At 55.0% G+C, this 24,031-nt stretch overlaps 2 protein-coding genes across 11 annotated transcripts; one reads left to right on the plus strand and one right to left on the minus strand.

Annotated features, from left to right (window-relative positions):
- Window positions 1-1,858: 1,858 nt before the first annotated feature.
- TNNI1 (troponin I1, slow skeletal type) lies at window positions 1,859-21,587 on the minus strand. 10 transcript variants are annotated; one of them, XM_057315056.1, is made up of 10 exons: window positions 21,480-21,587; window positions 15,287-15,433; window positions 13,852-13,916; window positions 13,069-13,120; window positions 7,091-9,395; window positions 6,297-6,428; window positions 5,601-5,690; window positions 4,208-4,384; window positions 3,151-3,260; window positions 1,859-2,228 (listed from the first exon to the last, which is right to left on the minus strand). In XM_057315056.1, the coding sequence occupies exons 5-9, from the start codon at window positions 7,223-7,225 to the stop codon at window positions 3,153-3,155; spliced, it is 642 nt and encodes a 213-aa protein (XP_057171039.1). In that variant the 5' UTR covers window positions 7,226-9,395; window positions 13,069-13,120; window positions 13,852-13,916; window positions 15,287-15,433; window positions 21,480-21,587; the 3' UTR covers window positions 1,859-2,228; window positions 3,151-3,152. The 10 variants fall into 10 exon arrangements, with proteins under 10 accessions (XP_057171039.1, XP_048081068.1, XP_048081070.1 ...); XM_048225111.2 differs by having other exon boundaries at window positions 15,282-15,433; XM_048225113.2 differs by lacking the exon at window positions 21,480-21,587 and adding an exon at window positions 20,600-20,643 and having other exon boundaries at window positions 15,282-15,433.
- On the plus strand, window positions 15,477-23,349 carry LOC125283487 (uncharacterized). The gene is made up of 5 exons (XM_048225358.2): window positions 15,477-15,658; window positions 16,153-16,261; window positions 18,547-18,785; window positions 19,453-19,515; window positions 21,455-23,349. Exons 1-5 carry the CDS (start codon window positions 15,477-15,479, stop codon window positions 21,885-21,887), a joined length of 1,026 nt encoding a protein of 341 aa, XP_048081315.1. The 3' UTR covers window positions 21,888-23,349.
- Window positions 23,350-24,031: the final 682 nt, after the last annotated feature.

The following is a 24,031-nucleotide window of genomic DNA, read 5'->3' on the forward strand; positions in this document are numbered from 1 at the left end:
TCACGGCTATGACTTTACTGGCAGCCCCCTCCCAAAGGTTGCTCTCCCCTCAAAACAGCCCTGTGACAGAGCCCACCTCCTCCCTCACCCACTCAGTTCCCATGGTCTTCACTCCCAGGAAGCCTTTTGCCCCTTTGCCCTTGGTCCGTGGTCCCCAGAGATGGATTAGGTCTGCAGGGAAGCAGGAGGGACCAGACGATGACCTCCAGAAAGCCTCCACATGGGCCGTGGCCCTTGCCCAGAGGGCCCTCGCCTTGGGTGTGTTGGGTTGGCCCCACGGGCTCTCTGCACCAGGTGTTTGTTTTGAGTCAGGCCTGGGGCTGGTCTCCTGCCTTTGTAGGGCAGGGTGGAGAGCCCAGTCTGCCAGGGCCCCGGGTGAATAGTCAGTCGACTGGCGGAACCAAGGTTTGGCTTTGGACTTGGGGCCAGACTCTCTCAAAGGGCTGGGCAGAGGCATAGCAAGGAGGCCATGCTCTGGACCCAGGCCAGCCAGGAGGAGCTCCGCGAGGCAGGAAAGGGTGGGTTTCTGGGGCTGCCTGGGCTTGGAGCCCAACCCCATTCTCTGTGGTGCAGACTGGCCCCGTCAGGTTCTCCAGTTCGTGCGCGCGCGCGCGCGTGTGTGTGTGTGTGTGTGTGTGTGTGAGAGAGAGAGAGAGAGAGAGAGAGACTGGCTGTGTTCGTGCCTAAGGGTTTCTGTGTGTGGTGGGAGTTGTGCTCTTTGCACACATCCATCTTTCTGCCTACTGAACTTTTTGTGGCAAGAACGCTGGGCAGAGTGCTGCCTCCCCTAACCCGTCCGAAGTTGCTGGTCCCTCAAGGGGCTGGCAGGCTGAGCTGCCCTGGGTGCTAGACCCTGCCCCAGGGAGTAGTTGGCACTGCACTTTGTACTCGGCTTCTGGTATTTATGGCAAATAATACACTGGGAGCAGAGGGCAGAACAGTGCTGGGTGGTTAAGAAGTCAAAGGGCCCCGGGTTTGTAGGCTTAGTTCAGGAGTGGCCATGACACTGCCCTGGAAAGCCAGGCTCTGCTCTTCCCAGAACTTTGGTCTCTGCTCCATAGGAGCCACTCTCCTCCGTATGTGGGAGGGGGAGGGGGAGCCGCTGCCCCTTCTCCCCATTCCACCCCAGCAGGCTCCCACCCTCACCAGGCTTTGGGTCCAGATTATCAGTGGGATGGAGGAAGACCCCGACCTAGAGGACAAATCACGGGCCGGCCCACCTCGAGGACAGTGGATCTGGAGGATATGACCGGTCCAGGAGTGTGAAGAGAAAATGACTGGGAGGAGGGCTCATGAGGCTGGAGGGAGCAGGGGTGGGAAGGACTGGGGAGCCCAGGGGGGCCGCGATGGGGAAATGAGCCACCTAGTGGCCATATGTGGAACTACATGATGTCCCTCCCCTCTGCTGGGCCAGGGTGCGGGGCAACTCCTGCTCTGTGCCTGCCTATAGGACCAGGTGAGGGGCTGAAAGCACCCTGACCTCTCAGTCCAGAATAGTCACGAACATCCAGGAGCTACCAGGGAGAGGTGACCCAGGTTTGCAGAGAAAGGGAACTGTGAAATCAAGCAGGACAAGGGGCTCTGAATGGAGAGGCCCATCTTGGTGGCTGGAGTCGTTAGGAGGGGCTGGGGCTGTTGCTGAGGTTAGGGTTTGGGTAATCAGCATCCTGGGTGGCGAGGGGGTGCTGTGTGATGTCACTGGGACTGAGCAGAAGGGGTCCCAGAGGGACCTTAGCAGGCAGCTGCCAGTTCCTTAGACCTCCATTCCCACCCTGAGCTCTTGCCGGGAGCCCACCACATCCATCCCTCCAGACCCCCGGCCTTCTTTCTCCAGCGCTCACAGCCAGGGCTACAGAAATGACCAGGACCCTGGTTTTTAATGGAGAAGCTGTGATGCCTGGGGGCACTCTACATGTCGCAGACGCAGTGGAGGGATGCAGCAAGGGGCCCGAGGGAAGGGGCTCTCACAGCCCTTCCTCCTCAGCTTGGCTGCACCACCGCAGGCCAGGGGCTCCACCCTGGGAGGGTGAGGTCGTCAGACACCGCTGTTTGTCCTCCCTGGTGTCTGTTTAATCCCAGCTCCAGAGGAGGGCATTCAGGCTGGAGGGGAAGGGTGGGAGCAGGATGGGAGGCTCCCAAAATGCAGGGTGGGATACAGAGAGCTAGGTGAGCCAGGTTGGAGGGAGGAGCAGGAGGAGGAAGCCCAGAGGACAGTGCAGCAAGCCAGCCTGTAAGGACAAAGAGGCAGATGCCATCTTACACATGTCTCCGTAGGACATACAGTTCTGGCACTTCTCACCCCTAGTACTCCCTGGGCTGGACCACCACCCAGAGGGGCTCCTATGAGGCTTCAGCTTCTCAGCCCAGGCCCAGGCTCCCCGCCCCTTTCAGAACCCCTACCACAGCCCCTCCGTGGCTGGCTAAGTCCCACTTTTGTGCTTTCCTTGCACCTCAGCTTTGAAACAGGCCCCTCTCCTGTATCTACTAACACTTGCCCATCACTTCCTCAGAGAGCTGGCGGCTCCGGAAGGCCTCCTGTGCCAGGGCTATCCGGCAGACCTCTGCCCTGTTGCACAGCCCCTCGGCACTCCCGTGGGGCTTTTATGTGGCCTAACTTTGCTGTTTTCTACAGCAGAGGGGGTGGTCTTGCGTTCGTTGAATGGAAGCCCCCTGGGACCAGGGACTCTGAGTCTGGGGTACTTTGCCAGGAGGTACTTTTAAAAGCTTAGACTTTGAGCAAGTCAGAGCTGGAGGGCCCTCAGGGGTCATCCAACCCAGCGGCTCTCAAGGTCTTGCAGGAGAATCACCCAGAGGGCTCGCCCCACCCCAGAGTTGCTGATTCCACGGCTCGAGGGTGGAGCCAGATCCTTTGCTGGCAGTACTGATACTCCCAGACCGGACCGAGGACCACACTTGGAGAACACTGATCTGATACAACCTCCAGTTTTATAGACGAGAAGAATGAAAATTGCCCCAAAGCAGAAATGATGTGCCCAAGGTCTCTGGGGGCTGGAGCCAGGACTGAGCCCACCAGAGCTGACCCCCATCAATGCACCACCCTGGGCCTGACCCACCGGCCATCGTCCTGGAGCCCCTATTATCTAGTAGATTCTGGTGGGCCCCAGAAGAAGGGAGCTGGTTTCTAGGTACCTCTACTGAGAGGTCGGAGACTTGGCGGCGTCGAACATCTTCTTCCGGCCTTCCATCCCAGACATGGCCTCCACGTTCTTCCTCCAGTCACCCACCTCCACGGGCCGCTCCTGGGGGTGGGGGGGAACACACACACACACACACACACACACATGTCAGGGACGGAGCAGGCCAGAGGGCAGCTGGGGGCCCTCCAGGCACAAGAGAAACTAGATGATGGAAAGTCAGCCTCTTTGAAAAGAGGAAATCCCAACACCTCTGCCCAACTGGTGAGGCCCAAGGACACATTCGGGGTAGACACGGGACCAGCTGAGGCTCCACTGGAAGAAGGAAGCCGTGTCTGCTAGAGTTCTGGATGATCGCAGTGGGGCGCCAGGGTCAGGTCCCACCCCCGTGAACCACAGCCCAGCCTTGCCTGCAGACCCACGCCAACCCCCTGGTATGGTGCTCAAGGCCAGCTCAAGGCCACCTCTTCTAAGATGCCTACGTCCTCCTAAACTGGCTTGTTTGCCATTTTGCCAGCATACTCCCTCTCATCTCCCCTCTTTATGAAGCTCCTTGGGCCAGAGACCATGTCTTTCATCCCCGTTCTTTCTAGAGCCCATCCATTCTGAGCACATATATTGGGTTCAATCAGCTTTGAGTGATCTGTTGCTGAATGAGTGACTGAACTCAGTTCTCCAATGTCTGTGCTCGTGTGTCCTATGACCACTATGACCTGCTGTCTTTTTTCCCCAGTAGTGACAGAGGGCACTATCTCCCTGGTCACCCTAACTCCACATTCTCTTCATACTGGGTGCAGTTTCTACTTTATTGCTTGGTCTGGATTCCTCTGGGTCCCAGTTTCCTTCTCAGATTGAGAGCAGTCCGTGAGAAGGGAGCAAGTCTTCTTTCTCCCAAAACAGAATCATAAGACTTCATCACTGATCTCCCAGAGGATTCTAGAATGTTCTAACAGGCTATCTGGCCTCCAACAGGAGCTCCTGCCTAAAGCTATGTGATGGAGTGACAGGTGATAGGGCAGGGGGTGAAAGGTTCTGAGAAGAAGGGTCCTCACTTTCTCTGTGTCTTCCTTCTTCACTGACTTCAGGTTGGCCCGCAGATCCATAGACACCTTGTGCTTGGAGCCCAGCAGGGCCCGGAGCATGGCATCAGCTGAGACCCGGACCCGACGCAGTGGCGGACGCTTGAATTTCCCACGGAGGTCCATCACCTTCAGCTTCAGGTCCTTAATCTGCAGGTGAGAAGGAGCAGGGGTTCACTGGAGAGGGGGCACTCCCAGAGCTACACTTCCTGAGGATCTCAGACTCCTAGGGTTCCAGTCAAAGCAACACCCACTTTCTCCAGCTTCCAGGCCAGACTCTCTGTGACACTCAGACCCACCCATCGCTTTCGGAGTAGCCGTAAGGGGTTTGTTGATAAATGAATGAATTAGTAAATGGACAGATAAAACCCATTAGCCATCTCTGTCATGGTAACCAAAGAAATGGGGCAGCCCCACCAAACTCAGTACAAGTCTGGTTTGGAAGCCCTGCTTGGAGTGTGGGGCCGCTTCCTCCTATTCCTGTGGCCCCATTCCTGCTTCTAACTAGTCCCTCCCAGTGAACCTTCAAAACAGTTCATAGAATGCACAGCCTTGGTCCAGTAGGGTGAATAAACCCCCAGGTCCAGACCTCTAGGGGAAATTTCCAGGGTGCTATCTCTGGAGGGAATTCTGGGGAGATTAGTGATGCCACAAATCATCATTCCTGCTGGGGAGAAATGCGAAGGAACAGCGTGGTCTCTGATCCTGCCCCATCCCCTCCTCTCTGCTTGAACAAGCACCCAGGAGCAGCCCACAAGAGCAGCAGGAGCTCTGCCCTCCCGTATTCTGCCCCACCTACGGGAGCAGGATCCGGACAGAGCTCCCACTCCCACACCTCACGTCGACGGAGCGTTGAGCACCGCAGTGGGGGGCAGCGAACAGCCCTGGTCGCACAACCACCGCTGTGTGACCTGGACCAAATTTCTCAGCCTCTCTGAACCTCAGCGTCTTCCTTTGTAAGGTGCAGATAATAGCACCTCCTTCATCCACAGGCGCATAGGGAGGATCAAAGGATGCAATGTACATGAAAGCTGTTCGCAAAGGGAAGCTGTTATTAACCGGCATGTGATTGTTTGTGTGGGTGAACAAAGACAGCAGCTCCTCTTAGACTGAAGAGCCCCTGTGGCAGGTTGGGAGGAAGTTTGTGCTTTTCATCTGGGTGATTATCCTCTCTCTGCCCATCTCCAGCCCTATGGGGCTGGAGTGGAGGGACCAGAGTTTCCCAAGTGGCCACTTGCCAAACCCTGCAGGAGGGGGACCTAGTCCACAGCAGCAACGTCAATGCCCATGCACCCCCCACCCCTGACATCGCCCCGCCATGCACCCAGCCTGTGCTAGCCATGCCCCTCCCCTCCTGCAAGCTCACCTCCCTGGTGTTGTGGAGACATTTGGCCTCAATGTCATATCTCTCCTCATCCACCACCGCGACCTTGGTGTGCAGGTCCCGGCACAGGTCCTGGGGAAGCAAGGTTCATCAGGCAGGACAGAAAAGAGGGCAGAGGAGTCATCGGGACCCCAGCTTCCCTTTCCTGCCTCCTCGCCCAGTGCCTTTGCAAGACCTGCCTTCTGGAAAGGAACTGATACACCCCTTCCCTCTGAGGTTCCAGGCTGCTGACAGCTCCCTGCGTAAGCCTTTTGTTCTCCTTTCTGAATGTAATTGTTTTCTTAAAAAAGTTTTCTTACAATAAAAATAATATCAATGAATTGTAGAAAATTTGAAAGCTACATATTAAACAAAAAGAATAAACTACAGATAACAAGTGATGCCTCCAGTGGGAGGTGACCTTTGGTGATTTTCTGGTATATTTCCTTTTGGTCTCTTTTGTCTGCAGTTGCTGGCATTTAAACAGTTATCCGTGTTTTTCAAACATTAAAAACCTATTTGTAGGGAAGGACAGGTCCTGAGGCTCCCTCCCTGCACTTGTGAACTGGGATCCACCACTACCACCTCCCATGAGACCCTGTAAGGGAAGAGCCCCTTGTAAATGAATGGAGCCTGGAGCCCCCGGTGTTAGTGCGGGCTCCTGCCACCTGGGCCCCAGGGTCAGCCCCGCAGACTCACCTGCAGGGCACTGAGGGACAGGCCGCGGGTCTGCAGTGAGGGGATGCGCTCGGCCAGGTAGCGGGCCTTCTCCGCCTCCCGCTCCTCGTTCTCCTGCTCCCAGCACTCCTTGGCCTTGGCCAGCATCAGACTCTGGACAGGACAGAGCCTGCTGAGCCAGGGGCCCGGGACCCTCGTGTTCCCCGCCCAGCATCAGGGCATGAGGGGAAGGAGAACCCCAGGCTGGAACCGGCTCTTGCCTCTGGCCCTACAAGCAACATGCCCTCTCGTACTGGTCAGGGCCCCCACCAGGCAGCCCTGGGGGTGTGTGAATGAGACGGGTCCCGAGGCCTGCAGGTGGTCCCGAGGCCTGCGGGTGTGCGCGCTGCCTACAGGCAGGGCCAGGTGAGAACAAACCCTGAGCCACCACACACAGCGTCTCTCGGACCCTGGAGCTGTTTTCCCCACAGTCTTCCTTGTACCCACTTCTGGTCTGTTTTGGCCTACAGAGCTCCAAAGAGAGAAACTCTTGCCAGAATAAAGCAAGGCCCTCTGGCCGCCACTAGTGGATTCCCACCGTGAAGCTGGTCACTGCCTCCCCTCAGGAACCCGGGCAGGAGCCAGGTCTCCCTAGTTTCAGGTTTCCACCCACTGACCACCTGGCTCCAGGCAATGGCCAGCCTCCCACCTCATCATCCTCACTTTGGCCTCCTTCCTCTTCACCCTCCCCCAGCCCTCCACACCCCCACAGAGTCTGCACCTCATCTCCTCTGTCTCCCACTGGATGTCCCCCCAGAGCCTGCACAAAGCCTCACCTTCAACAAGAGTTTGCGGGAGGCCGTAATCTTGGGCTTTCTCTGAAGGTGAGAAAAGAGGCAGGTGGTGAGGCTAGAGGCTGCAGAACAGGAAATCTGGTCTAGGCCAGCATGCGTGCCTGCCAGGTTCACCATGATTCCACAGAATCCTCGCTATAGGGGCCCTTAAAAGGCCCCTCATCTTTGTGATTTAACCCCTCAAATTCAAGGAATGCTGTACTCAGCGACCTTGACCTTGGCCTAGAGGCTGAAGCCCTCACTTTCAATCCTGGTTCTAGTGCTGGTGGGATCCTGTGTGAGTCACATGACCTCTGTGGGCACCTTCTTCCTCATCTGTAAATAAGGATGCTGAGACCCACCTTCCTCAGTTCACAGAGTGATTACAGACAGAATGACGTCATGGACGTGCAAATCCTTTGAAAAGCATGAAACAGGTGCACCTGCTTAGCGCTCTGCTCAGTAATGTACCAAGACCTTGAGGATCCGTCACGTGCAGAAACAAGCTGTGAAATTCATACATCAAGAAGTATGTCTTTTTCGACATCACAACTTTTTGTAATGTCAACATCCTATTAATCTTTCTCAGGTATAAAAACATTGTTTTCTCTTCTTATTAAAAATACTTGATATATTCCTGCCAACTAGACATGTTCCAACAAGGCTTAGCTTGCAGCAGCGCTCCCCCCAGGGGAGGTGACGGCAAGGAGGGCTATTCAACCCCTAACCAATGAGGCTGTGATGCCTTCTGAGCACTTGGACCTCTTCCTGACCGTAGGTTGTCAACCCGGGCTGCTGCCAGAGAGCAGCTATCTCCTGGAACTCCACTGTGTGCCGGAGAGCGGAGCTCCGCTTTGCTATTCTAGTGTGTAAAGCAGAAGAGAGCAGGCTTTAAGGGAGAAAAGGGGGGAAGATGAATGGGCTTCCTATTTTATGCATATGGTATGTGTGACTTCTAATCTGACTGTTCCCAATGGCTTGTTTGTCCTTTCCTCTCCCAAAGCGAGGTTTGGGCTACATTTCAGGTTAGTGTGCTTGTGGGAGAAATGCCCTGTTGCTATCATCATGACCACTCACAGTTTACACCCTGTCGTGTACCCCTGGCAAATGTTTCATTGCAATGTTGTTTCCCCACCATTAGGTGAGCTTATAGGCTACCTCGTTTGACCATCGATCAATGGCGACTCATTTTAATATGAGCCTCAGCAACACTGAGAAATTCATACGGCTACTGAAAAAGGGTGCGCGTGATTCTCCTTGAGAATCTCCATGCCAAATGTCCCCCCATCAGTGCTGCTAAGTCCCACCCTTGCCAGTTCATAGCGCGATCCCTGCAGTTCCCAACCTGCACTGGACACAGGCTGTGTTCTCAGTAGCCTGAATAAATCTGGACTGTTTCAGGGTCAAAGTTATCTAAGACCTGAGGGGAGTGTAAGGACACCTCCTTGCTCCTCTCTCAATGCTCGGTCATTGGGCAGGGGTAGAATAACCCAATGATGATTCCTTGCTACTCTTCAAATATGGCTTTGCACTGGACTGACTCTGCAAAGAACGGGATGGTCCCTCTGGGCTGGACAAGTGAGCAAGAATGGGTGAGATACCCCAAATCTCACTTACCTCGCTTCAGGCATCCATCACAGGAAGGACAGGAGGAGAGAGCAAAAGACAAAATGTGAACAATTCATATGACATATCCAACAGCAGAGCCACGTGGACGAGCTGGAGCAGGGGCGGAGTGGTGACAATTACACCGGAAGGCAATCAGGCATCAGGCAGGGGGAGCAGCTCAAGGGTCCCAACAGAACAGAATAAAAATCCAATGGCCCTTTGGGCTACTGGAATTCTTGCTGGGAGATGCTAGCCATTGTAAGTTGGGGAGGAGTGGGGAGGGGGTGCAGGGAAGCCTCCACATAGGGTTGCGGCATGTGAAAGCTTCCATCCCTGGCCTTGTGGGTGAATTCCCAAAGTTTTGGTCATCTGTTGGGCCAAAGTCAAATCATGGCCCAGCACACGCAGTTCATCTGACCTCTGCAGAGACAAACTCTGCAGGAGGCTGCAAAGGTCTTCCCCAGGCAACCTGGAGCATGAGTACTGTTCAAAGGCCAGGAGGACACAGGGTAACACAGGGGACCTAGGTCCTCAGGGCTGTTCCTGTATTACAGCCTGACCTCCTGGGGAATTGCTTCAGGGCTTGAAGAGATGGTGCCTCCCCTATGGGGCTGAATCTGTAACAAACGGATTTCTTGGAGCCCAAGAAGGGGGTGGGGCTACTTACACTTCAGGCATGGTGGTGGTCGGGGGGCAGCACCTGGGGGGCATAAAGCAATCATCAGTATGGGAAAGCTGTAACTCCCACCTCCCAACCCAGCTGCCCAGCCTGGGAGAGCCGGACAACAGGAAGAAGAAATCAGACAGAATGGATTCCAACAGGTCAGGATGGGATACGTATCTGTCCATTGATTGTTTCTTTTTCTCATCCATTCACTCATTCATTCATTCACTCATTTATTCACTCATTCGCTCACAAGAGAGAGAAATCTTAGAAAAGCAAAAAACAAGATAAGAACCGTACTGGCTCTGTTGGACAGGCATGTAGGGTGGGGATCTGCAAACTACAGCCCCCAGGCCAAATCTGGCCCCCAGCCTTTTGTTGCTTAAAGGGTTGTAAAATAAAGAACAGGTGGCATGACACTATGCTACCTGCAAAGCCTAAAATATTTACTATCAAGCCCTTTCCAGCCAAGTTTGCCAATCCTCATGGGCAACAGAAAGGAGTCCATAGACATCTATTTGAAAAATGAGGTCATGGGCTGCCTGGGTGTCTCGGTTAAGCATCTGCCTTCAGCTCAGGTCACGATCCCGGGGTCCTGGGATAAAGCCCCACATCGGGCTCCTTGCTCACTGGAGAGCCTGCTTCTCCCTCTGCCAGTCGCTCCCCCTGCTTGTGCTCACTCTCTCTTTCTCTGACAAATAAATAAAATCTTTAAAAATTCTTTAAAAATGGAAAAGCGAGGTCCTGGGGCCCCCCACAACTAGCGGAGTTTAGAGCTGTCCTGTGGATGAGGGTGGTCACCGAAGTTCTCAGAGAGGGAGAATCTGAAAGGGGAGTAGCGCAGAGCGAAGATGGAACGTAGGTAACTGCCATATGGCACAACTGCAGGGGGCGCTATTCCCACGCTGGGCCATGTTCTTGTGCCTGGGGGTGCCGTCCCCACAGACGGCAGTGTGACCGGCAGCCCTGGGGTGGGGCGGTGAGGAGGCCCGGCACCAAGGGCCTTAAGGCAGCCGGCCGGGCAAATCCAGCCTTCTACTCTCATCTCTATCCTGACCCTCTCCAGGCCGGTTTTCCTCTCTGCAAAACTCAGGGTCAGATAAATTGTCATCCACTTAAAAAAGCTCTTAAACCCTTTGTTCAAACCAAATTTTACTTGGAAGCAAAACAAATTCAACCAATAAGGGCAAACAGCACAGGCTGAACGGGGTACATAGGAGCCCCGTGGGCCTCTGTGAGGACCCCGGGCTGTGGAGCACAGTTTGAAGCCCTCTAACTGGGTTGTCCTGGGGCTCCCTTTAGTCCCAACAGTTGGGGGACCCAGGCCAAGAAGGGGGTCCTTGAGGTGACACAGGGGAGTACTCCAAAGCCAGACCTGACTCACCATCTTGCCTGGGCCTGAACAAAGAGCATTCTAATAGAGGGTGGGGATTGTGCAAAGCTCAGGGGGAGGAGGACAACTCTGGTGGAAGTACGGGTGTGAGGCAGGACGGGAATCCAGAGCTGGGCTGTGAAGTGAAGGATGGGGAAGACCACTGTGTATGTGCTGCCGGGGGCAGGGGGTCACGGAACGAAGGATCAGGAGTTTGAATTGGGTCTAGGAACCTGGTTTGGTACGGGGGAGGGCAGAATCTAAAGGACTCTTGTAAAGTGGCTACCGGTCCTTTCCTTCCAGAACCACCTCCTGCCTCTGCCTTAACTCTCTCCTTTCCCTGTGTGCCTGTGAAGCCTCCTCCCCAGCCCATGAGTGGGGCTCTGCCACCTGTCCTGAATTTCCCCCCACTGTCAGAAAGCCCTCTGGGCCTCCCACCTCGGCCTCTGCCGCCCGGGGAGGGTGAGGTCTGGGGTGGAGGAGGGGAAAGGGAGTGTGACCCCAGAGTCTCAGCTGTCACCCTGGGGCCCAGAGGCAGAGGTAGGATCCAATCCATAAATTCCCCAGATATTTGGCTGAAATTAGATTTTATCACCAGCTGTTTATTCTGAGGGCTCCACTCCTCTGAAGACTAGCAAGGAAGTCCAAAAAGAAACACTAGCTGGTGAAGAAACACCTCCAGGTCATCATGCCTGATCTGCTGTAATGCCAATCCCCAGGGGGCAGCAGGTCTCAGCTGAGGGGGATGTGCCTTACCCTTGGTGGGCATTTGGCCATGTTCACGCCTCCCTCAGAGAGCCCACTGTCACCAGCATGGGGCCTTACTGGCCCAGGCCAGGCTAGGCCTCCTGCCAAGCTCCAGGGCCTGCCCCCCAGCTTGCCCCCTGACAAATGCCAGGCCCAGGGGTCCCCAGCCTGTGCTCTGATACCCACCAGATGGGACCCCTTGACAGGTCCTATGGAAGACAAGCAGAAACCTGATAAGAAGTCAGGATGCAGATAGCAGCAAATGCGAGGTTGGAGGGCCGGCATTCCATCTCCCCCACAAGTAACAAGTGGGGAGATAATTAGAAAATCCACCACTGGAGGGAGGGAGCGAAGGATGGCCAGGGGTTGACTCAGAGCTGGGCTTTCCCTTCCCTGAGGCCCTGTGGGGTGGACTGGGAATAACAACGAGACTAGAGGACTGAGGCTGAGCGTATGAGCATCTGTGTGTGTGTGTGTGTGTGTGTGTGTGTGTGTGTGTGTGTGTGTGTATCCGTCTGTCTATAGGGACAGAAACTGATCTTTTTGCACACCTGATAATCAGGGACACAGATTTCTGGTTAGGCTCATATTCTTCCCTCTGCTCCCCACCTCCTGACCTTGGACCCCAGTTCAAGGACATCCCAGTCCTCTTTGATCATTAGCAAGCCTTGTGCTCCCACACCCCCATCCTGAGCTCTTAGCAGGAAAGCCTAACCTCAGAACCGCTGTGGGACAGTCTCCCAAACCCAGGGCTGGTGCTGCCTTTAGCCCCCACCCCCACCCCCAGCCATGGCTCCCAATATAGAAGGTGCCCCCCGTTTTGCCTTCACAGACTGTCCTGCCCCATCCCCAAATGCTGTCACCGTCAGCCTTCCCTCTAGAGGTCCCCCACCGACTACTTTCTACTCCTCAGAGCCACGAGCGGTGGACAGCGGGGTTGGCAGTGTGCCCTCGTCTGCTCTTGTCCGGCTCTACACATGGGTGGGTAAGGGGAGCCAAGCACGTCCCTCGAAGACAAAGAACAAAGGGGCAAGATGCTTTCCTCAGTCCTCAGGGGCTGGGGGCCGGTCTTCTAGGCTCCCCCAGAGTCCCCCCCACCAGAGCACCCTCTTTGTCCTCTGCTGCAGGTATCGCCCCGTTTAATTGCTCACCAGGCTCTTCCTGAACTTCCAAATGCAGCTCGGCCGCCCCCTCCCCCGCTTTCTGGTTCCCAATGCCACCCCCTTCCTCTAGAAGCCCTCTCCCTCCGGGACCTGCTGGGCAGTCTGCTGTATAACACAGTCCGCCAGGCTCTACCCCGGGGCCCCTTGAGCCACCTTGTGGGAAATTCCGCTCCTGGCTCTTAGCCTGAAAAGGGGCAGGGGGGATTTTTACTTCCAATAACAGTTTTGCAGGAGAGAGGTCATTCCACAGGATAAAGCGCGGGGGGGAGCATTTTAGGACTGTTCCACCAGCAAACCCAAACGTACAGGCCATGCATGGCATAGGTCTTCTTCCATCTCCAAGCCCTGGCTGTCTCCTCTAACTCAAGCCCCAGTTTCCCTCTCTGGGCTCGACCTAGATCCGAAGTCCTGGGCTGCAGGCACTTACCTCGTTCAGTCTCTGTGAGCTGGGCTGGCCTGTGTCTCGCCTGGACCGCAGACTGTGAGGGGCAGGCAGAGGGGAGGCTATGAAAACTATGGGCCGCAGCAACTGGCCAGTAAAAATAGCACAGACCTGCTGCCCCTCCTCCCACCCCCTCCCACCACACACACGCCCCTCACAGAGCAGACACACACTGCAGCACCCCCACAGGCACGCCCTGAGGGCCCCTGTGTACAGGCTCGGGGGGTACAACACGGATCCTGGGCACACAGAGGCCACCGCCCGAGTCCAACCAGCACCCGCCTAGGGGCACGCAAGCCTAAGGGAACGAATGAGCAGCCAGACCAGATGAGACACGGAGCAGCGATGGGCCCAGGGCAGAGCCAGGGGCTCTGGTGGGGGGCACCGGGAGGCCTAGGGGGCCTGGGGGACCCAGCAGGGGCTGGAGGCAGGGCAGCTGCTTGCTGACCTACATCTCTCACAAGGAAATGTGGAAATCAGGCTCCTGAGCCCATGCTCCAGAAGCCTAAGAGGGCTAAAGCCTGGATTTGGGGGCTCTCGTGAGGCTCTGGTACACGTGCCCTACGAGGATGCCTGGGCTTGGGGGTGACGTCAACAGCGCGGCAGGGCGACTCTAGTGCGCGTTCCTGGGGACAAGCTGAGGTGACGCCACCTTTATGCACACAGAATTCTGGGGGCCTGTGGACACTCTGCAACCCCCTCCAAGTGGGTTTCCGGGAATCAAGGCACCCCACATCCCATGCCTGGAACTCAGCGAGATGAACTCACCTTCTCCCCTGCCCTACCCTCTATCTCCAGCAGAATCCAGGGGGCTGGTGCCGCGCAGGCTGCACCTGTTGATGGGTATTTTTAGGACAGTGATGAACACATAATACCACCCTATAGTCAGAGAAAGACAATGCCTGCTATGTTAATCCTGGGGCTATTATCGTCGGTCATCTCCTGGGCCAGGATCCCAGGCGGGGACAGGACAAGCAGGCTACTGACCCCTCTTGGAGGCCAGCCAGAAGCCTCCCAAGCAGCAGGAGGTTAAGGAGCTCTACCACGTTGCCTGTTTGGTAGGAGAGAGAGCTGGTGGGCAGGGGTGTCCTAAGGAGACACACCCACAGCGCCTACAGGGGGGTGAAAGGCCCTGCCCTCTGGAGAGAGCCATTTTGGTGTCCAGCAGAGGCTGCTCCAATTTGGTTCTGCTCAGGTCGATTTGGGAACGCCCCCAGGCTGGAGGACTGCCAGGGAGAAGGAACAGTTGTAGGGCTCGGAGGCATAGGATTCTGGGTGGAGGGGCTAGGACGGACAGCAAGGACAGGCATCCACCAAGGAGCAGCGGGAGGTCAGAGAAGGGCTGCGAAGGCTGGGATGAGTCTATCGGAGTTCACTGCACTGGCTTGTCCTGTTTGTAATTTATACAAGAACTTTCTTACGAGAAGTTAAGATGCACCAAAAAAATGAATTATCTGGATTATTCTGTTTTTTGGAAGGGAGAAGCAAAACAAACATTGACAAACGGAAGAACAAATGAGGGTCAGCGGGGACCACAATGAATCACGGACTCTGAGGGCCTTGGGGTGTTAGCCAAGCTCAGTCCCTGATGGGACGGAGTGGGGCTAGGATCCCTCATCCCAGGCCCCATCAACACCATCCCTCCACACCATGTGGTCCAGCTCTCCACCCTCTCATCCACCCCAACCTGTCAGCCTCTTTCCTGCTGTCTGTTCCCAGGGGCCTTCAAAAATGGGACTGTTACGCCCTGTGGTCCTTGCCCCTGCTCCAGTCTTGCTTCTCGTGTGGACCAGTCCAGAAGAAGAGGTCTCCAGGGTCCGCCTGCAAGGCTGGCGATCCCTGGAGGGAAGCTGCCCACACCCAGCTGAGGGGCCACGGCTGGAGGGCATCGGCCCCGGACCCCACTCTCTGCCCCGGGCCAGTGTGCTTCTGCAGCTTTTCTCCTGCCTCCTCGCTCCCCCTGCTCCGTGCTTAGCTGCCCACCTCCCCTTCTGCCTGTGGAGCAGGAGCTGCTGTCCTGGGAGCTCTGACGCTGTGTCTGCCAGACACCCACCAGGCCAGGGGGGCCCTCCCCAGACATAGAGCCAGAAACAGTCCTCATGGCCCCGTAAGACCCCCCGGCAGAGCTCCCTGTGGTAGGCTGAGTGATGGCCCCCCAAAATGGCCCATGCCCAATGAACGAAATGTGAATATGTTACCTTACGTGGCAAAAAGTACTTCGCAGATCTGATGAAATGAAAGAACTTGAGTTGGAGAATTATCCTGGATTATCCACGTGGGTCTAATCACGTCTAATCACGTGGGTCCTTATCAGACTGAGGCAATAGCATCAGGGTCGGTAGTAGGACGCCTGATAAAGGAAGAAAGATCAAAAGAGGAGAGAAGATGCTATAATGCTGCTGGCTTGGAAGACAGAGGATGTGGCCTTGAGCCAAGGAATGCAGGCAGCCTCTAAAAGCCGGAAAAGTCAAGGAAACGGATTCTCCCCTCAGAGCCTCGAGAGGGGAAACCGGCCTGCCGACACCTTGTCTGCTGGACCAGTGAGACTGATTGTGGACTTCCGCCCTCCAGATCTGTGAGATGATAAACTTGTGTTCTTTTGAATCATTGTGGCAATTTGTTAGAGCAAGACACTAATATACTCTGTAATGTCCTGGACATTCACGAGCCCAGGACTTCATGGTTCAGGCTGTGCTCGGGGCCAGCCAGAAAAATGGTGGGCCTGGGGGCACTCAGTGAGAAGCACCAGCCCAGGTCCCACGTCCCTGGAGCCCGACAGCCCGGAGCAGACCCTCACACATCCCTGGCCAGCATCCAGCCCACCAGGGCCTGGCCTTCCTGGGGCAGCTCTGAACTTGCCCAGAGAATCACAGGCTCTCAGAGCAGGAACACTGTCCAGTGCGGTCACTGTGCCCTTGAGGAAACAGAGGCCCAGAGAGAAAGGGCCGCACGGTGAGTGGACCAGGTCTCCTGATGGCCAGCCCGGCACTCCGTCCCCTTGACTATACCCCAGTTCTCACCTTACCATTTCTCCTTTAACTCTCCTATAGCCCTGGCCCCGCCTTTCAGCCCCTCAGTTAGTCACCAGGGGCCCACAGCTGCCCTCAACGTGCACTGGAAAGCAGCACCCCACGGCTATGTGGCTCCTGTGGCCGGCCTGGCATGCTCCGAGGTCCACGTGAGCAGAATAATCCCCTCGGCTGCACCTGGCCGCCCAAGCCCTAACCTACTAGAACCTTCATCTTCTGGCTCTCTCCTCTTTCGTGTGAGGTTGCACTTGCCCTCTTGTGATCCATTTTGTGAACAGGATCCCAGAGCCCTGGGATCATGACCCGAGCCGAAGGCAGCACTCAACCGACTGAGCCACCCTTAGCCTCTTTTGAAGTTCAGGGAGAGTCTGAGGCAGCCTTGACCTGGGCCCATGTGGTCCATGCCCTCTCAGATCTCCCAAGACTTCCCAGCTCAATGAAAAACAGATGCAACAATTGCTGGAGGAGAAGGAATGAGAACCAGGACTCGCCAGATCCAGGAAGAAAGGGGCCAATCCAGGAAGAGGGAACAATTCAGGGTAGATGAGGTGATGGGAGAAAACCTGGAGAGGTTTCCAACCCCTGGTCCCGTGGCTCCCAATGTCCCAGGGCTTGGGAGGCCACAGGGCAAGGAAGGAAGTGTCCGACCAGAGGAGCTAAGCCTTGTAAGGCCGTGGGTTGTGGAGTCAGGGCCCTGTCCCCTCAGTGGCGACACCTGTCAACCCGACTGCCCTGGCATTGTCTGGGAAGCAGAGGAGCCCAAATTAGCAAGTGACGAGGCTCAGCCTGCCTTCCAGGCAGCCCTGCCCCCACACACCCTCCCCCACACCACTCGGGCCATCACCTCAGTGGCAGCCAGTCCCCTCTCGGCCTCCTCCACCCACCCTATCTCAAGCCCATCCGTTGATCCAGGGCCAGGCTTTCAGGAGCTGAGTTCTGAGAGGAAGCAGAGCTGTGGGCTGAGGAGGCCAGAGCAGAAGGAACAAAGAACCAAAAGTAATCACCCTCCAATTTTCTGCCACAACCTAGCCTCACCACTAAAGCCTGTGGCATGAGAGACATGGCCCAGTCTGGGGAATCGACACACGACTCACTAGTAATACTCACTAGTGTAACCTCAGCAATTTCATCCTTCTGTAAAATGGGATAATAATGGCGCTTACCTCAGAGGGCTGCTGTGAGGCCCAAGTGAGGCAATGTGTCTGGAGGGCTTTGCGAATATCTGGCACAAAGCAAATGCTTGACAGACGTTAGCTCTGAGAATATTCTCATCGAAGCCTCAAGGTAATATTCTGAGATAGGTACTATCATTAACCCCATTTTACCGATGAGGAAATTGGGGGCTCAGAATGATGAAGCAACTCACCCAAGATCCCACAGGAAGGAAGAGTCAGAGGTGAGACCAGCACCCAGGTCTCTGTGCTCCTTAACCAGCCCTGTCCCTGCCATACGGCCCAGAGCAGGTGCTCAGTAAATACGGGGCCCTGCGTATCTTCAGCCAGCATGATGGCTCCTACCAGGAATTTGGAATGGACCAGCCTTGGGGCCCCAAGCCCCATGTACTTCGTTCCAATGTTAAAAACTGTAAGTGAGCTTTGATTAGCTATTCTCTACCTACCTGCCTGTAAGAGGCTCGGCTGTGTAGCCACAGATGGTGTTAGCCAGTGTTGTCAGTGCTGGAGTACCATTAAGGGAGGCCCTTTCCTCCCCTCCAGGGAGGCCTGGCTGGGGCCGATGATGGGAGCACCGTTGGGCAGGCTGGACGCTGGGGAGAGGCATATCGGGGAAAGCCCCAGCAGTCTCCAGCCCTGGGCAGAGAGGGGGCGGACCTCAACAGCAGGCATCTCTCACACCCCTCCTTCAAAGCTCTGCACCCTCCCCACCACCTTCCCACAGCCCTGACTCCCTCCCACACCCTGCCCAAACCTCTTGTGTCCTCCCTTGAGCACCCTTCTCCTCCAGCTCAGCATTACCCACCCTGAGTCCTTCTCGGCCCATCTGCACAGTTCCCCTATCAGCCCGGTGCTATGATGGAGGAGGGGGACCAAAGGCCACCCCACTCCCACCCCAGACTTCCTGTATGCTGCCAGTGGAGCCCTCGCAGCCAAGAGCCTTGACAGGTCCCTGAAAACCAGGCTGCTTCTCCAGAAGTCCCATAATAAGCAGGTGGCGTTTGGGGCCAACTCTGTGGGGTGGGGAGGGGATGCGGGGTACAGAGGTGGAGAGTGAGCTGGCAAACCAGGGGTGGACCCCACGCTAGAAACAAATTCTTTTCAAAGTGGTATGTGAGCCGTAGGCAAGGCTGGAACCAGGAAGCCAGCTCACTGTGTCTCTCCCCCAATTCCACCTCCCCCTCCCCCTCCCCCTCCCCCAGCTCTGTCTCCAGCCAGGCCCCTCCTGCCCAGTTCCCAGCTTTCCTGCCCCTCTGTCCTAGCCACGTGAGTCCACTCCTGCCTCCCACCCAAACTCCCTGACTTTCCCCTTCTGTGTCTTTGAGCTTGCAGTCTTCCAAAGCAGAAACGCTACTGTCTTCTGCGTTCAGTCAGTTGATGGAGTCCCTGCTGGAAGCCACCGCCTCCAGGAGGCCTTCCCAGACTCCACACCCCTCTCCTGCACAGGACTTCCTGTCCACGCAGCTCAGCTGGTTCTAGGCATTGCACCACCTCTCTCCAGGTACGGTTTTCCCTTCCCGCTGAGAGAGCTGTCTGCGGAGCCGGAGTGGGGCAGGAGATGGGGCTCAGGCGCCGGGCAGTGTCACAAGAGCAGGCCTCTGCTAGCCCCGGGGTTTTCAGCCTTTATAGTGAGCGCATCCACATCCCCTGCAGGGCGTGGTGAAGCACAGACTCCGGGCCCCACCCCCAGAGTGTCCATAGAGCCTGGAAGGTGCACGTCTAACAAGTTTTCAGGTGGTGCGAATACCGCCGGTCTAGAGACCTGAGGGACTACTACCGTTATACTGATTAGAAAAGGCGTCCATCGTGGACAGACACAACCCTTTGGGTCAATGGCTTGACTTCAACCAGCGCCACCCCTCAGCACAGCCAGCAACACCCAGCCCAGAACCGCCCTGCCCCCCTCCTGCCGTCCCCCTCCTCCCCCCCAAGCTCCAGACCCAGGGGACTGTGGAGGTCCCCACACAGCTGCCATCCCTTCATCCGGGCATTCATGATGGAGGCGCCCTGGGTCCCAGGCACTGACCCAGGCCCTGGGGATACCACGGTGAGCCTCGGACCCTGCCCCCACCCCCGCCGGGGCCTGGCAGCCAGGGTTGGGCACCTGGACACGGGTTTCCTGTGTCCTGGTCCTGTCGCAATGCTTTCCCTCTATTCCTTCTTCCCAGGCTGCAGAAGATATTATTTTCTTGTCAGTGGGCTGAACTTCGTCTCAGGGCTAAGAGGGGACGGTGAGTCAGTGGGGACAGAATCCCAGCCTGCTGTCCTTCCCTGGTGCCAAATCTGTGTCTTCTGCCGGGGCCACCCCCCAGCATCCGACCGGGGGGCACGGCTGCCTGTTTGTCTTGCATGCTCAGCCATCAGCAAGCCCCTCCTCACTCCTGGGTCCCACCCCAAACCCCACATCTCCTTCTGTTCTACACATCACAGGAAATGGCACAGGCACCATTCCCCTCCTCCCCCGCTCCCCATGATCAGTGGAGCCCCGAGTTCGGTCCTGCTCCCTGCTCGGGGGTCTCCGAACTGCTCTGTCGTCTTGGGCCACCACGTGTGGCCAGCTTAGCTTGCAGCCCCTCCAGGATCCTCCTGCTGCCTGAACCGTCTTCCTAAAATGAGGACACAGTCATGTCACTTTCCCGTTTCTTCCATCAGTGGCCTCAGGATGAAACGCAAACCCCGTAATGAAGTTACACGCCCTTTGGGATCTCACTCTCAAAGCTTCCCTGGCTTCCACACTCCCTTAGCTCCGGCCACACGGAATTGCTCAAAGCTCCTGCAGCAGCAAAGGCTTCTCAGAAGGCCTTTCTCTCTCACCCCACCCCAAGCCTGCACTTACCCTCCTCCAAATCTCAGCAGCACACTGACTCCTCCAGGACGCCTTCCCAGACCACCCCAGACTGCATTAGGAGCCCTCGTCCAGGCTCCACAGCCCCATGTGTCCCTCTTTCCCTGCATTTAACCCACCTACTCTGGACAAACTTGAGTGTTGACACCATGTCTTACTCATTTTTGCATCCTCAGCGCCCAGCACAGTGCTTGGCACATAGTAGGTGCTCAATAAATGCTCATTGAATAAATGAATGGACAAATGGACAACACAGAGAGAACCGTTCTGACCAAAGACAGTGCAGGAAATTGGCCCTCAGGGCTCAGGAGAATCCTTGCTTGTTCCCCGGGGTCCTGAAATAAGGTGGGGTGCTCATGGCTAAGGGTGCAGGGAAGGGGCTGTCTGGGAAGCTATCTTGTTCAAGTTCTTGGCACCCAGAGGTCTGGGCACCCTCCCCCTGGGAGAAGCAGCCACAGGCAGTTACTGACCTTGACATAGGTGATGAACCACTCTCCCCTCCAACAATGGGACACACATAGAAACAACAGCTGGACAGCTGGGCCTTTGTTGATGGTAAACTTAGCCTCTCAGAGGTCACCCTGGACTCTGACCACCTCCCCACCCCATGTCCAGGCTGGGACCAGGAACGCCAGGGGAAGAGACGCCAACACAGACAAAGGGCCCTGCCTTGAAGCCTGGCAAACACCTAGGGCCCGGCCAGCTTCCTTCTCCCCTCTCCATTCACTCTAAACCCCCCTCTGCACACTCCAGCCCTCCTTCTTCACCCTCCCTCACACCTGCCCCCACGCCATGACTGTGTCTCGGGAATCTTGGGGAGGAATCGGCCAGGAAGGGGCCTTCCCGATCAGAGGTTCCAATGAAGTGCCTTTAAGACCCCCACCAGGGAGCGCCTGGGTGGCTCAGTGGGTTAAGACTCTGCCTTCGGCTCAGGTCATGATCCCAGGGTCCTGGAATCGAGCCCCACATCAGGCTCCAGGCTCAGTGGAGAATCTGCTTCTCCTTCTCCCTCTGCCCCTCCCCCCACTCCTGCTCTCTCCCTCTCCCAGATAAATAAAACCTTCAAAAAAAAAAAAAAAAAAAAAAAAAGACCTGAGCCAAGATGAAACAACCTCTCTAAAACCCCAAGGCTGGGTAAACCTCCTTCTGAGGGCGGAGTTTCTGTGCCCCCCCCCCCCGGCCGCTTTTCACATGGGGCAGAGAGGTGGGAAAGCTGCTGTGCCCCTCTCTGTGCAAGGGAGAGGATGCCCCCTTTTGTGTCCTTCCCGGTGCAGGTTCCCAGCCAAATGTCAGGTGGCAACTCCACCCATCTCTCTCCTCGGCAGAGTCACCCACAGGAGGCTTGCTTACCCAGAGCCTGGACCTCCGGTTGCTCGCTGCCGGCCCAGCAGGGGAAACAGCAGGAACACCCAGCTGGAAACCACTGGAGCAGAGGTAGAGATCCCAGCTGGGGGTGGGGCGGGAGTCAGAGTGAAATTTGTTCTCCCAGCCAGAGCAGGAGGCGGAGGTGATGGCGGCCGTACAGGACGGACTACCCCCTCCCCATCGCGGGCTGCCCTGTGCTTGTCGGGGCAGCGCCTCTCTCTGCTGACTCTTGGCCGCGCATCACTTCTCCTAACGGTGCAAAGGCACTGGTGGCAAAAGCTGCTGAGGCCAAAGCAGGAATCAGGCAGTAGCCCCAAACCAGCGGCACCAGTGATCCCTGTGTGCTTCCCCACCCTCTGTTCCCTGGCGGAAAGCCAGCTTTACTTAAGGTGAAACGGGAGAAGGTGTCCATTGTCTCCTATTAGACATGGTTAGCCTACACCGGGCTCGTCAGTATCTTCCAAAGTGGGAGGGAAAGCAGCACTGCTGGCTGCTATGTTCATGGCGTGCCATCTTGACTTGGTAGAACAACTAATTGAAAAACTATGGTTGGGCCGCCTGGGTGGCTAAGTCGGTGAAGCGTCTGCCTTGGGCTCAGGTCATGATCCCAGGGTCCTGGGATCAAGCCGGGCATCAGGCCCCCTGCTCAGCAGGAAGTCCGCTTCTCCCTCTCCCACTCCCTCTGCTTGTGTTCCCTCTCTCGCTGCCTCTCTCTCTGTCAAATAAATAAATAAAATATCTTTTAAAGAATAAAATTAGAATTTAAAAAATTTTTTTAAAAATTTCTTAAACTGCTACATAAAACATTGGATTTCAATGTAACAGACTATGAAAACTTCATTCTGGTTTCAGATTCCACATGGTAGCTAACCTTTAAAAAAAACTCCCTTTTGGTGAGATTCATCTATTTATTTTAGAGAGGGAGGACGCACAGTGGGGAGGGGCAGAGAGAGAGAGAGAAACCCAAGCATATCTGGCGCTGAGCGCAGACCCTGTCTTGGGGTTCGATCCCAGGACCCGGAGACCAGGACTAGAGCCAAAACCAAGAGTCAGACACTTAAGCGACTGCACCACCCAGGCGCCCCTGGTGAGTTTTAATATAGAAGATTCTCCACAATTCTCTGAAAAGGCTATTAAAATACTCCTCTCCTTTCTAACTACACATCTGTGTAAGGGTGGGTATTTTTATGTACTTCAACCAAAACATTATAACAGATTGGCTGAGAAGCAGATATGAGAATGCAACGTCTTCTGTTAAAGCCAAACACTGAAAGGATTTATAAAAAATGCAAAATAATGTCACTCTTATTAGTTATCATAATTTTATTATAAAACATTTATTTAAAACAAGTAATGATAATCCATTTTATTTATATTATTTTTGTTTAAATGATTTATAACATATTTATTAAAATATTTTATTTATATTAACATGTAAGGTGGGTTATTATTATAATTATTAAATGGATTAATCAATATTTTAAAATTTTCTCAGTTTCAATTCCTAAAAAGGTAAATATTGACAGCTATGGCCTACTTAAAAAGTGGGTAGGGTTCTCAATAATGGGTGTAAAGGGGTCTTAAACCCCCCAAATTTGGGAACCACTATTCTATGTTTTTAGTAGATTATTATTGCTATTACCCTGATTCACTTATTTTATCTATAAAATAAAGTTAAAAAAACAAAAATGATCGGGGGCACCTGGGTAGCGCAGTCGTTAAGCGTCTGCCTTTGGCTCAGGGCGTGATCCCGGCGTTCCGGGATCGAGTCCCACATCGGGCTCCTCCGCTGGGAGCCTGCTTCTTCCTCTCCCACTCCCCTGCTGTGTTCCCTCTCTCGCTGGCTGTCTCTGTCACATAAATAAATAAAATCTTTAAAAAAATGATCAAGAAAAAATGAAGTATGATTTTTAATTTTGTCAAATGACAGCCAGTGACAGGAATCAATCAATAAGTTTCATAATATCCAAGTTATTGAAGGCAGGATTGGCCACTGCAGGTAAGCTCTGGGGATTTTGTGGTTTTGTGGTTTAATAAAATGTCCCTAAAATGACAAGTTAGGGAAATTTTCATAAGAAATGCATGAAACAGTTTGTGCAACTGTGATTTTTATTTCTGTCCCCTCTGTGTTTTTGTCTGAGAAAACGGACATTGACCTCCGTGATGAAATTCTAGTTCTTAGGAGCTGGAGATGAAGTTCTCCTCCTGGCCACCAAAGGGAGCTCTCTCACGCGCGCTCTCTCTCTCTCTCTCTCTCTCTGTGCGTGTGCGTGTGTGTGTGTGTCTTTTGTGAGGTACCTACCAACTATGTATATGAGATCGGTTGTGAAAACTTGAGAGGATGTGCAACCCTTTCCATTTTATCTCTTCCCCCACCCCTCCACCTCGATGATAAACAATCGTGTCTCGTCCCCGTCCCTATCCGTCACTGGCAGAACCTTCCCTGCGTGCATCCCTCGTTCACACTTGGTAATCCGGGTCAACTGCAGTAAGAAAGCTTGGAAAGCAACAAATACAGCGTCTCTGACAGAAGTGTT

The sequence above is a fragment of the Ursus arctos genome, unplaced genomic scaffold, assembly GCF_023065955.2.
Source record: "Ursus arctos isolate Adak ecotype North America unplaced genomic scaffold, UrsArc2.0 scaffold_2, whole genome shotgun sequence".
NCBI lineage: Eukaryota > Metazoa > Chordata > Mammalia > Carnivora > Ursidae > Ursus > Ursus arctos.

Excerpts from the sequence above, each read along its gene's own strand:
- LOC125283487 (XM_048225358.2), top strand. The coding sequence starts at position 15,477 with ATGCTGCTGGCTTGGAAGACAGAGGATGTGGCCTTGAGCCAAGGAATG. Across the intron at positions 15,659-16,152 it reads GACTTCCGCCCTCCAGATCT|CCCCTCAGTTAGTCACCAGG; the intron begins GTGAGATGATAA and ends CCCGCCTTTCAG. Across the intron at positions 18,786-19,452 it reads ATTGCACCACCTCTCTCCAG|GCTGCAGAAGATATTATTTT; the intron begins GTACGGTTTTCC and ends CCTTCTTCCCAG.
- TNNI1 (XM_057315056.1), bottom strand. The coding sequence starts at position 7,225 with ATGGTGAACCTGGCAGGCACGCATGCTGGCCTAGACCAGATTTCCTGT. Across the intron at positions 5,691-6,296 it reads TGTCCCTCAGTGCCCTGCAG|GACCTGTGCCGGGACCTGCA; the intron begins GTGAGTCTGCGG and ends TTGCTTCCCCAG. Across the intron at positions 3,261-4,207 it reads AGAAGGAAGACACAGAGAAA|GAGCGGCCCGTGGAGGTGGG; the intron begins GTGAGGACCCTT and ends CCCCACCCCCAG.